The sequence below is a fragment of the Vanacampus margaritifer genome, chromosome 15 (assembly GCF_051991255.1).
Source record: "Vanacampus margaritifer isolate UIUO_Vmar chromosome 15, RoL_Vmar_1.0, whole genome shotgun sequence".
In the NCBI taxonomy this organism is placed as follows: Eukaryota; Metazoa; Chordata; class Actinopteri; order Syngnathiformes; family Syngnathidae; genus Vanacampus; species Vanacampus margaritifer.
Genome location: NC_135446.1, coordinates 8,380,976 through 8,395,054, shown reverse-complemented (window position 1 = coordinate 8,395,054; position 14,079 = coordinate 8,380,976). Strand labels below are relative to the sequence as shown.

Below are 14,079 nucleotides of genomic sequence, written 5' to 3'. Positions count from 1 at the left end.
CCTGTCATAATCATGGCCATTCAAAGTCACCTTGTGTGCTCGTAGCAACATGCTTCACACTTTTGGCTCAACAGATTATTTTTCTTTTTGTAAGTGGTGAACAGATGCTCTTAAATTTAACAGTGTTCTTAACATATTGGAATGTTTTATTGTGATATTGGCCCTCTTCAACACCAGTGCATGCATGTGTACATTTTTCCTCACGCCAATCCTTTTAAACTGCTCTATTAAAGGCTCAACATTCTCATGACTAGGGATGTAACGATATCCAAATTTCACAATACGATATCACGTAATGAATCTCGCGATACGATAATTATCATGATATTGTGGTGGTGTTGGCAATATTTATGTATAAAAAAGCTTGTCAACCACTTATATCAACCACTGAGTTTTCTGCTATATCAATGCCAGTATGGTCGCTGCCCTCTGCCATCTTTAATTACTTTGTAAACAATGCACGGCGTATTTTACTATTGCCTTAGCAGTGTAAAGTATGTACTGTAGTTCATATTGTGCTTGGCTGAAGCAGGTGAAAAGCAACGTTTCTTGATAGAGATGTGGTGTTTTAAAGCAACACTAAGGAACTTTCAGTTTACGTTGATTATGGCGCCGCCATATGGACAAATTCGGTAACGTTATGCCTAAAGGAAGACCATGATCCTCATGAGGACAAGCGCGTTCCGTCATTTTTGAGCTCACGGCATTCAAATTGACTTCCGTCTTTGTAACGAATGGGCAAAGGGGGAAGTGACGTATGCCATAAAGCAGTCAGCACATTTGTAGTGTTCCTACCATCCTCCTCAAAGTTGTTTAGTGCCAGTAAAAATGATACAGACCCCCTCAGGCCATGGCAAAGGTACCATTCAAATAGTTTTAAGTCGGTTTCATCAGAAGCGTAATGAAAATATTTTACTAAGGTTTAAAACGTCCTTAGTGCTACTTTAAATATCGTAGTATGATGATGATGATGATATGGCAAGTTTAATATCGCAATATCACGATGTTGCGGTTATTGTTACAGCTCTACTCATGACCCCCACCCCCTCCCCACCCCGTTGAGCTCATCTTCAGTCACAGTGAAATTTTGCTTTTACTTCCTTTTGAAGCACCTGTATGTCTTTTAGAGAGATGGAAACATGCAGTGAATTATTTAGCTAATAAGTCGAACAGGCAGTCGTACCAGACAGCGTACTTGGGTGCAATCAAGCTGAGCGCCACACCGTTTGACTCTCCTAAGCCGACGTAGCAGTCCTTCTGTCGAAAAAGAAGCTAATTTGTTGTTCAGCATGAGGCGTTCTATCGACTTGACAAGGAAGCAATTTACGAGCTCTCCCCGCTCCGGACACCTTTCGTGACCTTTTCTGATTGTCATCATATTAATTGTAACACTTTACGTGGTCATTCTATCATGCTTGTTGCTACCACTCACTGTTTTACGGAGGTATACTTAAGTGTCATTCATTCTTTCCATTTTCAATTGGCCACAAATTTTTCATATTTCAATTTCAGGCACAGTTTTAGGTCAGAATTTTATTTTAGTAGGGAATTTTTCCAGTTTTAGTATTTAATTGGTCGAAAGTCATGTGACCGGGAAGTATCAAGCATTAGTGAAGACGGCGACAGAAAACTTTATGAATGAATGTGCAATAGTGACACCTTCGTATCAATACTTATTGTAAAAGGCCCACAATGATTTTTTTTAAACACACCGCTAGAAAGAATGTTATATCTCTCCTACCAACATTTTATTCGTGCAAATTGTTTTTTTTTTTTTTTTTTTAAATTACTTTAGAAGTGAGAAAGCATTTGCAGGCTGTCGAGTGCATGTCAATGCAACCAGTGGCGCTCTAATAGCCCCCATGTGAAAACCTATCCTAGCCAATTAGCAACTTCAAGAAAGCCATTTGCAGACAAGGCACATTCACAGCAATGGCTAATCCATCAAATCTGCAGTCATACTATATTTCAAATAAGGAATTACATTAGCTCATGTAAGGGTAAGGCATAACATTACAAGAAAAATGGTGGGAATCTTCCAAGAAGCCTTTAAAATGCACTTCATGAATTGATGAAAAGCCTTGTAAAATGTTTTTTTTTTTAAATGAGCGCAAATCACCCCTCTAATGCATGGCCTTTGAACTGGTTTGCATCAGCTGTGTTTTTCAGTCTATTGCTACAGACTATAGCTAGACCAACTTTGACGACCAGCTATGGATTAAGATGAGACCACGTCCACAAGTATGGCTTGAGATCTATCTATCATGGACAACCTGAGGGCTTTTAAGACTTTGTGTTTGTATTTTGACCTGCCCACAGGCGGTGTCAGCCACCACTGACAGCCTCATCTCTCCCTCTTGTCTCTTCGCTGGCCGAAGATTGACAGAGCTGCCTTGAAGTGAAGCTCGGGTTACCACTTTTTGTTGCTATGGCTAAATGCACAAATCATCGGCAGAGACTTTTGTTCATTGGCTTTTAATAAACAATAGCAATAAATTATATGGTAGAAAACTGCTGTGGTCCAACAGTTATGCTGTCAAGGAGAAGGTCAGCTCCACTCTGTTGTGAATCAGCCTTGTTAAAGTCTGACTGTATGGAAGGAAAAGGATCATTTTTAGAAAACGCAATTGTCAGCACTTGCTTTTATGTCTGACAACATGCGCTGGCTTTGGGCTCGAAAGAAAGAAAAAATTCCCCCCTTGTCAACAATCACTATGTTCTCAGTACTGCAGACGAACTTGCATCATTGTGAAAGCCTTTTTTAGATCGGCGTGCAAGGCTCCTCGCTCGCTCAGATGCAGATGTTTGCAGCTGTAAAAGATTTTAGTGGTATTATTGCGCCATCTTGTGCGCTGACCTTTCCATGTGTATATGCGCCTGTCATACATTATCAGTGGACGCCGCAGGGGCTGCATTTAGAGCACCAAATCAGTATTTTAGTCCTTAGAGTAATGTTTTGTCAGCTAGACTCTGGCTGTGCCAATAGTGGCTGTACAGTTTTACTCTGTGCTGTCAATCATCTACGATCTAATGTGTTATTCGGCTTTGGTGCCTGAAACCCATCCTGGGATTATTGACCAATCAGACTCTTCAGACTTTCTGTATGTCTTCATCCACATCCAGCAGGGGGCAGTGGACTCAAACACACCAGGGGCATTAAGGTGGTCAAGACTTAGTTTTGGTCATTTGAGCAAAATGTATTATTTTAGCTTGTTGCTGCCCACCTTTTTTTTAAATTTATTTATTTGGGGGGCGGTGAGCTGGTCTTTTTTATTGTTATTTTTTACATCATTACTAGTGATAAACAATGAATTCTCTTCATTTTATAAAATCTGATTAATCTATTCTCCAATTGATGTTTATCAACAAAAGCAGCTGTATTGTTTATTAGCCGCAGTGTTCTCATGATGCTGACATCACGTGCTACCATGTGGCGGGAGGGATGATGTTTTTCCCTCGCCACCCAGAAAATCGTTTAAAAGTCTAGGTGTTCGCCACTCTAACTGAATGTAGGTGATATGATCTTCTCTCAGACAGGCTTCCTGTTAGCCTCTTTGATCTGGAGCATGGTGTGAAGCTCACGTTTCCTGTTTTTGACCCTTTACCCTAAAAGTATTCAAATCAGTGGACTGGCACCTCCGCCAAGGCAGTGCAACCAAATTGTAACCCTTTGTGCATATAGTTTTAGCGCCGCCAAGCATGAAAGTTATTGTTTTGAATGGTTGTGTAATTTTATTATGCATAAGTCATGCTTTATTGCCTGAGAAGAAGGTTACGCTTGTGCCACTGATTGGTTAAAAATTTTTGATAAAAGTCCAAACGGAGGATCTGCTCAAGTTTCACTGTTGTGGTCCACTTGCATTGGGGTCAAAATCCTAATCTTAGTTTTATTTACCAGACTTTGCTGATAGTCATGCATTGTTCACTGAGATTAATGGAAAAATGGGAACCCGATGCTGCTATGTTTATTAAAAAAAAAAAAAAGAATAAAAACCCTGCCTTCTGCCACACTCCATAAAGGTTCCTGTTATTTCACTATAACCATGCTCACTATTGAATGCTATATACATATTTAAAAACCCATCTTTTAATGTGAAGAACTTAAAGGAAATACTCTGATTCATGGCCTTTCCTTTGATCGACAGTTTTACATCTGGTTGCTTGCTGCTCTTTCTACACTAAGGATATAAAACACCTGGGGAAAAAAGTGCACCGTTGCAGTCAGAAACAATGATTTATTCTCATCATGGATGCATGTATAAAGTAGGAGTGTGGATCCGCTCTCTTAAAAATGGCTCCCACCCATCTATAGTCATTATCTGCTTTTGGCCAGACAGCGGTTGATGACGCTGCATTCAGGAGCAGGGCCCTATCTCTCCCGCTCGCCTTGTTCGCTCTCTCTTTCCTCCCCACGAGCGGCGAACGCGGTGTATTTATAGTCGAGCGTGTCACCCGGCAGCCAGCGGATGGGGGATTACCTCGACCATGATGAACAAGCGGGGGGCCTCATTCAGTAACAGCCACTGGCTGGCCGGGCCGGTGACTCACGGCCACACAGGCAGGGTTCACCCTACTCTCACCGCAGAGGTATTTTGTGTGTGTGTGTGTGTGTTTTCTTGAGCATGTTGGCATTTTGCTTATCACAGCAAAGGAATGACTTAATTGCTCACGTTTGCCAAGTTCCTTGCAAATGTTTGGAGTTTGCATTACTTGCCTGAAGTTTGTAGTTTGTGTTCAGGTTGGAGGGAGTGTTGCTCAAATACTAGTTCGGAACGGTTAATCAAATTTAAATTGGCATTGCAAAGTAGTAGAATGAAGTTAACTTCTTTAAATAGCAAAGGCTGTAATTTGATAGGGGAAAAAAGCTTCATTTTGGGTCGGTACTTAGTTTTTGTACACATGAAGGTTTTATTCATTTATTTATATGATGTCTAGAATAGATCAGTTCAATGCTTAAGAAGTACAGTCCACTTTGCATTATTGTAATCTGATTTGTGACTTGCTGACTTGTGTTTACGCCACACTTGTTCGCTAGATTTTTTTTTGAAGAAGCCCCCCGTAAACGCTTAAAAGGCTGCAAGTCAAAGTGTTTAGTAAGTAATCAACTCTAAAACTGTCTTAACCCTAACCTACAAGACCAGGACAAAAATACATCTGATATTGATTGTTGTAATAAAGATTAATTTATTGCTTGTGTTTGGATGGAAGAGTCCCTTAAAACAATAAACGCATATTAAATTGTAAGCACAATATATTTTTTCAAAATTGTTCAGCACCTTGGATTTAAACTAAACTAAACTGAATAGCATTTCACCTCATTTTAGCTCACTCAAATACTGTACAAACACTTTAGCTCTGATTTTAAATGGCCAAATATGTTCTTCCTCCTGTGTGTAAACACAATTGCATTATTTACAGATTTGTCACAAATAAATGTACATATTAAATATAGTGCTTGTGATTGCAGATTTTAACATATTTGCACTTCACAGGTGCATTGATATTTCTGAAAAATGAATGGGTGGGAAATATGTTATATATTTATATATATATGTTTTTTATACCATTTGCTGGGGTAAATAAATGTGAAGGTAAACATGGCATTTTCATCGAGTGTAGTATCGCCTGCCTTAAAAAGTATTAAATCCGCATAACCAAGAACAAAGACTTAATTGTCATTAAAAAGTCCTAAATCAATATCAAAAGCCTTACGCATGTTGAGTAGGATTTTATGATCGTATGTAGTATTCAAAATAAATTACTATTCCTTTAAAAAAAAAAAAGTCGCAAAAGAGCAGATATACATTATTTATGTACAGTTGTTACAACGTTAGACAACATGGGTCATTGTGAAGTTTGTCTTAAAGTGAATTTTAAATGGAATTAATAAGTCTTTCGAAGTCTTGAATTTTAACTTGTAGCAACCCTGGTGATTGCAGATCGAATCTGAATATTTTTTTAATATGCTGCAATGAAACTTCTGTCATAAAGAGATGACTAGGAATAATTAGGCATAGTGCAAAAAAATCCTTGTTCCTTTAATTTTGAGCCCTTGAAAGCACCATGGGTTACTCAAAGTTCATTCAGCGATGAACTTTGTCTTGCTGTTTTCTCCTGTGATCTGACATAGTTCACTGTCTCTTGTCTTTACTCGGTCTGCCTTGTGTGCGGTTGTGATGCACCAGGGAAAATCTACTTTAAAAAAAATGCCCTTTTTCCTCCAGTGGTGAGTTTGAATATTCAATATATTTAAAGTCCTGTCCTGAAATCTTAAGGTGAGCTTTTTATTACCCACCGCACGGTGTCTGTCTCCTAGTGTCGAGTATGACTTTTCTTCCAGCTTCATCGTGTGTGCCACTTAGGCTTGGAAAGGCAGCAGGGCACACTTGGCTCACCACTTTCTTTTCTCTGCAGATACTTGGAAAAGTATGAGCGAGTCCACCACTTCGGCGAGGATGATGACGAAGCGCAGCCGGGGAACACCAAGACCTTTCTTCCTGTCGGCGCGATTCCCACTTCTTACAACTACCAGCAACATGTTGTATCAGGTAGGCCCAACACACTTTTAAGAGGGTTTTCGCTTCATGCTTAGCGAGCTCAGTCGAGCTTAGCGTCCGTCACTGGGCTTGCGATGTTTTATAAGGTAGATGGATTAAAAATCGTATTTGTGTCTGAACATACTTCTAAAAATAAATAAATAAATAAAAACGGTTAATCCTCATGCTGATGTGATTACAGTGTCGCATCACTGCAATGGGGCTCTGTGAAGTGTTTTGTGCGCTGGAGTGTAGCATTTTCACAACAAAACATGGCATCCCATTCCTTACGTTGCATCCACTTGGGCGACCCAACGTCCTCTATGGAGATTGCTTTTTGTTGATAATCTCACTACCGTCGTAACTTGGTAAAGCTTACTTATTTTTTGTGCAAGACTACTTTTATTGTCAATTTCAAGTTGAATAATGTCTCCCAGTTGTACTTTTTTTTTGTCCTCTGTGCTGTTCATGAGGCAACATATTGAATGTTGCTTATCACCTTTATTGCAGCGTGCTGTTTACTCCACATTTCACCTCGCAGTGCTTTTGCTGTGTTGGAACCACGCCTGTGAGGCACGCATTTAGTGAATGAGTGCTTGTTGGAAGTTGCTTTTGCAAATAACATTGATAAATCGTTTTTTTTTTTTTGAAGGGCAAAAAACATGCATCCTCGGGGTAAAAGCACATCTGAGTGAACATATTTCTAACTACACATTGCGCTTCGTTGGCTGAGGCTAAAACTGCAATGATTCACACAGACGCACACAATCCAATACTTTGGCTGCCGCTGAGCAGCTCTGAGGGAACTGACAGACATTATTGATGAAAGGATGAGGGGAAGTGCTTGTTGATTTTTGGCTTCCCTCAGTTCAGATTAGTGCCTTCCATATTTTAGGTCATTAGCCTATGCTCATTGTTGAATGGTTTTTGTGATTAGTTTTTTATATTTTGTGGGGAACATATTTTATGTACACAGCCATCCCTAAGGGGGAACCAGGGAAAACACCACATTAATTGCTCATTTATTCTGTTCTGACATTATCCCCTCTCGATAGATTTTATGGCAGACAGTTGATGGTTTCATTTAAGATTAACCTACTTTTTTTTTTCATTTTGAATATTGGAGGTATTAAAAATGTTTTTAGGAAAAGCAGTCCTGCATTTTATATTAAAAACACAAAGGGAATTTAATTAAAGGAATCAATTTAAATAATAAATTTGCTGTACTGTATTCTTGTGTTGAAGTTGTGCCTTTTAAGGGGAAGGACCTAGTGAGTGACAGCAGGAGCTATTGTTGCAGCCTTTGCGAACGGAAAATTTATTCTACTATACTACAATGTTGATTCCTCCCCAAGATGTGATTTGAAATTAATACTAGCGCTGTCGCAAATAAATCTTTTAGGAATCGATTATCCTCTTGATTGTTCCATCGATTTACTTGAGTAATCGCCGCTGAAAAACCAAATTTTTCTGCCTTTTTAGTCTAAAGTGACCACAAACCCTGGCCATCATCTTATTCTAGCATTGTTGCTGAAAGAGTGCGTCCATCAGTAACAAATGTTCGTGCGGAAACTCGAAAGTGGCCAAACATTGGTTCCATGTGCCGCTAATAAGGTTTTTAAAATGGTTAAAAACAGTTTTGCGGCATGCATTTTTGTGCACGGCACAACGGAGTTTGGCGACTTTTTCTTCCCAGTTCTTATTAATACCTAACTCCAGCAAGAGCCTTATTTTAGTTAATTGCACTAGATGAATCGTGCTTTATGCTTTCATAGCATTCCAAATGTAATGTAAATATCTGTAAATAAATGCAGTAAATCGGCTGTGCATTTCTGTTGAGCTGGTTAAAGATTTTGCTCAATGATGGGTATTTTCTCACAGGTGTTAATATATTCTTGAAAGGTGTGAGGGGTGTAATGGTTGTGTTTTTTATTGATGATCAGAAAGTGCATCCAAATGACACATAAATATGAGGACTGGGGAGGTTGTTTTTCGGGCATTGCGTTAAACCCTAAATGTAAAAGAAATTCATGCAAAATGAAATCTCTTTTAGTTTTAGCCCTGTAGTAACTTTGATAGTCCTTTGCATGAAGCCTTGTTGTACAGTCCCTCTTTTGTTCCAATCCTATGCAGGTGTTCAGGGTCGAACAGCAACTCGCAGGAATTGAATAGAGCAGTTGTAGCTGTAAAAGGAGCTCAGATGATTTACATTAACAGCTAAAGCCTTCCCCCTATTCAGCTCCTCTCAATCAACAAAAAATGTTTTTCGGTTGCGATTAACATCCCTGACACGTTTGCTTTTAATGTAAATCAAAAAAAGTCTTTCTTTGAAGCCAAGGCTGCTAGATAATAACGCTGATAAAATCTTGCCTTCTGTTGATAATATGTAAATGCACAAAGCCACCAGCCGACTAGACTAGATTGGTTCCTTTAGATGTCCTCTGCAGCTTAAAGCAAAAAGGAAAAAAAGACAGACTCAGCTGTACTTTGTTTGCTGCCGCTGCCTTGGCTTACAAACGCACTGACCCGTGAACAAGGTTAAAAACTTTATTTTGTTGTTGTTGTTGAAGGGGAGCATTAAACCTGGATAAGGGAAATAAATCAGTGCTTGACTAGCTGGCTGAAAGGCAGAAGTTGCACATTGAGGTGACACAGTGCCCCTTTTCTTCCTCCAGCTTTATAGTCACTAACAAAAGCCAACCCATTTGTGCTACACTTGATTCATTTTGGTTTGAAATGTGTATTTCAAGGCCTGTGTCAGTAAGGTGCTCTTGCATGTTGGAAATCTTGGGCACAAACTGTTTAATTACCACAGTTGATTTCTGGTGCCAAATTGCATCCTCATCAAGGAATATTAAAAACATCTTTTTTTTTGTTCCCTGTCCCCAGACTATCTCCGCCAAAGCTATGGGCTGTCTACTGATTTTATTCCGCCGTGTGACTACAACAAACTGGTGCTGTCTCTCCTATCGGGCCTGCCTAATGAAGTGGACTTCGCTGTCAACGTTTGCACTCTGCTCTCCAACGAGAGCAAGCATGCCATGCAGCTGGACAAGGACCCCAAATTGGTCACGTTGCTACTTGCTCACACTGGTGTCTTCGATGACTGTACGTGTGCACCATCGTCTCTCCCGCCCTTTCAACTTTTGGATGTATAGAAACGAACAATAACCTCATGCTTTTTATGTAGCGCTAGGCAGCTTCTCTGGGGTGTTTGGTACCGACTGGAAGGCGAAAACGGCCCGGGATTTTACCAGGGTAATGCTTTATCATATTTAAAATGATGCAAAAGGATAACAACATGATAACACAACAAGTCCACATGATACTGCAAAGATCAAGAGTAATTTTGTTAGAAATGGCTTCATAATACATTTTGATGCTTGGCTCACAGATTTTTTTTGTTCCACTTGCTCTCAGTTTTGGAAGGAGGTGGTGCAGGATGCCGAAGTCAGGGAGCTGATCTGGGACAAGAGCAGCACAGTACAAGGTAAAGCAGACGTGCTGCTAAATGCCACAGATGGCAATAAAAAGCTGCATTACACTACGCTTCAATGGGTATTCTCATGTTGTATTACAGTCAAACATGTTCAGATATGCAGCCCTGTTTCCACTATGATGTTCAGTATGATCATGCCGTTTTTAAATGTATTTTTTTTTGGTTGAGGATTACAATAAAACAAAAATCTATTTGATATTATTTCTTATTTTACATCCCCCGCAGCAGAATAAAAATGTGATGCTCCAGTCATTTTCTGCTTCTTACATATGCCACGTTCTGATTTGTGGTGCTGCATAACACTGTTCTTAATTACTTATGTTATGTTAAAACAACAGATCCCATCTCTCATTCACAAGTGGCTTCACAATTAAGGGAATTCTTTGCCCACCTGCTGCCTCATTCTTGTCAGAACCCTACCTCGGGATTACGGAAAACTGCTTTCCACATTGTGGAACATATACAACACATAAAGGGGCCTGTATTAATAATAATAATAATAATAATAATAATAATAATAAAACTGTACTAAAGTTTTCCCTAGGGCTGGTCGATTTTATAGTTTAGACTTTTATGGTGCAGGACTTTTTATTTACACACACACACACACGTATATATATGTGTGTATATGTGTATGTATGTATATGTGTATATGTATATATATATATATATATATATATATATATATATATATATATATATACTCACAGACACACATAAAATTGTTATTGACTTACCCATATTTTGTAAAATACAATGACAATATACCAAGAGACAAAACCGACTCAAACCATGACATTCTAAATATGAACTCCACATTATATTATAAAGAAGTAGGTGGCTGTGCACCCCATTGTTTAATATAACTTTACTAAATCCCCTAATGCTAATAATAATTAGTTTTTTTTTTCAGTGTGACGTAGCTTGTCATTTACTTTATCCTCTGACTTATTTAAGTTACATCCATTTTTTTCTCTTCAGAACAGTGTAATCAACTTCATGGCCCGCAGCAGTTCAAAGTCTGTCAAGGTTGAGAACAGATTTTTTTTTTTTATGCGGCTTCTGTAGTGTGTTCTTGCTGCCATGTACTGGTTGCACTAACAATATAGTTGTGACCAGGGAGAAGCTAGTTCACAAAAGCAGTCAGTCTTGTGAAATATTTCATTTTAGCACCATATCGCGTCCCTAGTTTCTGTTCAAAATATCCGGTCCACATGATACTGCATCATTTTTTGACCCCCTGCTGTAGGGTTACCAATGTCATACACTCAGCTGTCAGAATCTTGGCTCCATGGACTGTCAACCTGGCTTCGTGTACATTCATTTAATTTTTATTGCTTCAACACCTGCTCTTTCTTGACGTTGATGTTTCCTGTATATTTCTTCAGATGGTACATCAGTAGCGGAACGTTGGCAAAGCCTCTTCCACCCGCCGCGGAACCTGGGCATCAGCGACATGGAGGCCCAGCGAGTGCTGCAGGTCGCCGTCATCCTCCGAAACCTCTCCTTCGAGGAGGCCAACGTTAAGCTGCTGGCGGCCAACCGAACGTGCCTGCGCTTCCTTTTGCTCTGTGCCCACTGTAACCTCATCTCACTCCGACAACTTGGGCTCGACACGTTGGGCAACGTGGCTGCTGAGGTGAGTCTGTTGGGTAGTTGTAGTTTGGCTGCTGCTGCCCAGCATTAAAGGGAAGTTAATTTACAGTTGGTTCACAAACTGAAATGATATTATCACTTCAAGTAGGAGATGTGTGATAATACTTGCGTGAAGCAGTAACGAGGAGAACAAGCCTGTGTTACTATAGAAATATGCAGTGTTGGCAAATTCGGTGTTATAATTAGCTGAAGGAGCCACAATGTTCTGGTAGGAAAAAGGAATGACAGTGTTTTGCCCTAAAACCCAAGCAATTCCTGAATAAATAATGCTATGATCAGGAAACAAAAAAATGGAATCTATGTGATCTGCATGTTTTAAAGAACAAATGGTGCAAGTACTTAACTGATCGATGCCATCACATTTTCACATGCAATCAGTAGGTAACCCTCACATCTTGAAACCAAACATTCCAAAACTATTATTTCTACACTTTACAGCGCCTTAGTGAATGATTTATGTATGTTAATTTACTGCTATGCAGGGAAATAACTCTTCATCAAAATGCTATTTCGAGAAAATGTATGCAAAGAGCCCCCGATGCAATCATTTTAGAGCTTTGTCGCCAGTAACTACAGGGGCAATTTTTGCATCCATAAGACACATTAAATCGTGCTGCTTATTTGTTCTAAACAACATATAGTGCCAATGAATGCTAATGAAATGGCTGTTTTATGGAAAACATTTGTCGTTTTGAGCTGTAGCATTTAGCGTTCTTGCTTTGGTCACTGCTGTTGAACCAGACTTTGCTTCTTGCCCTCCCCAGTCAAGCCAGGTTGTGTTCATTCATTTATTCACTTGTAACGTTCACTCATTGGCTGTTGCTGAGATCATTTATTTTTCCCTTCCAGCTCCAACTAGATCCGGTTGACTTTCGGATGACCCATCTGATCTTTCACACCATCACCAAATGCTTAATGTCCAGAGACAGGTTCCTCAAAATGAGAGGTGCGGCTTCTTTTTCACTAGTGAATGTAAACCGGTTGTAGCCACAGCGACCGAAGCATCTTTCATGGAATGTCTCTTTTTGTCATGTAGCCATGGAAATCCTGGGCAACCTGAGTAAAGCGGAGGACAACGGTGTGCTCATCTGCGAGTATGTGGACCAGGACTCGTACAGGGAGGTAATGATGCTTCTCACCCTGCCTGACCTCATGCTCCTCATGGCCTCGTTGGAGGTGCTCTACCTGTTGGCTCAGCTCGGAGAGGTTCCCTGCAGCAAGATTGCCACTGTGGACCGTAGCATAGGTAGGCAACGAGACTGCATGGAGAGCTCAAGTCTTGAATGTTTACTTTGTTTAATTTTAAGATCCCCTTCCCCCCCCCCCCGGTTCACTATTCACAAATTATATTCACTTATTTTTTTAGCTTTTGCTTTTTCCTTAAAAACACTTTCAACATTTTCAGTATTGATTTAATAAGGTAGGAGACAGATAAGTGTTGCATAAATGTCTGCAGGTGTTTGACAACATTCCCAGGAAATCACAATGTCTCATCCCTGGTGAGCTATTTTTAGAACAAGCCCCTGAAATACTCGTGTGGTCATTGCTACCATTTGGTGGCCCCTGATTTACAGTTTGAACTATTAACATAGGCAATTCTAAACTTTTTTTTTTTTTTAATTTTGTGAGGCGGGGCCTTTATTACTTATATTTTTTCACAATTTCCTTTCCCTTCCACTGCAATTAACTGGGGATTGCTGTGTTCCTTTTTTTCTTGGTTTTCAGTTGACTTAATCGTATTCTTTACAACCATTGCTTTGTGGTCCAAATGAACAGTGGTGGAAGTATGCCTCATTTTGTTATTGATCATTTCACTTTATCAAACAGAAGGTTTCAAATCTTAGCAGACTTGTGGTCATTTTGTATGCAAGTTATGTCGTACTAATTTCCATCCCAACTGGGAAAACTCCTACCCCAGAAGTATTTTGGATTGACTTCTCACTTGGAGGAATTAGTCAAGCTTGATCCCCCAAATTGATTCTGTTGTACTAAAACATGTCAATTTTCCTCTACCTTCCTGATCAGATCTGCTGGTAAGGTTAGTTTCTCTCGACCTTCATACGTTTGGACCAGATGCCCTGACAGCAGTGCGGCTGATCGAGCATCAGGCCAATGCCGAACAGGCTACAGAAGTTCGACCGCAGCTGGTCGAGCAGGTACCTGCGGCCGTGCAGGGAGCGCCAGCCACTAGTGAGTGTCCTTCACACATAAAGTGTGACACTAAAGATTGAATCAACATAAAATAAAGCCTGTTTATTTTACGATTGCTCATTAAAGTCCAGATGTCGGCATGCAAGAGGAATATTGGTGCACAATAATTAAAAAGCCACAACTTTTATGTTGAAGCTTGATTAGACTTTTAATAATCTGATTTGAAGTCATACAGAC

General features: G+C 39.8%; 1 protein-coding gene across 1 annotated transcript in view; it reads left to right on the top strand.

The window, feature by feature from the left end:
- arid2 (AT-rich interactive domain 2) overlaps positions 1-14,079 on the top strand; it is a 33,019-nt gene that overhangs the window by 6,461 nt on the left and 12,479 nt on the right. The window contains exons 4-11 of the mRNA XM_077544565.1: positions 6,415-6,548; positions 9,426-9,644; positions 9,727-9,794; positions 9,957-10,026; positions 11,424-11,674; positions 12,541-12,637; positions 12,728-12,937; positions 13,717-13,881. Coding sequence (XP_077400691.1) covers positions 6,415-6,548; positions 9,426-9,644; positions 9,727-9,794; positions 9,957-10,026; positions 11,424-11,674; positions 12,541-12,637; positions 12,728-12,937; positions 13,717-13,881 — 1,214 coding nt within the window. The remainder of the gene's footprint in view (positions 1-6,414; positions 6,549-9,425; positions 9,645-9,726; positions 9,795-9,956; positions 10,027-11,423; positions 11,675-12,540; positions 12,638-12,727; positions 12,938-13,716; positions 13,882-14,079) is intronic.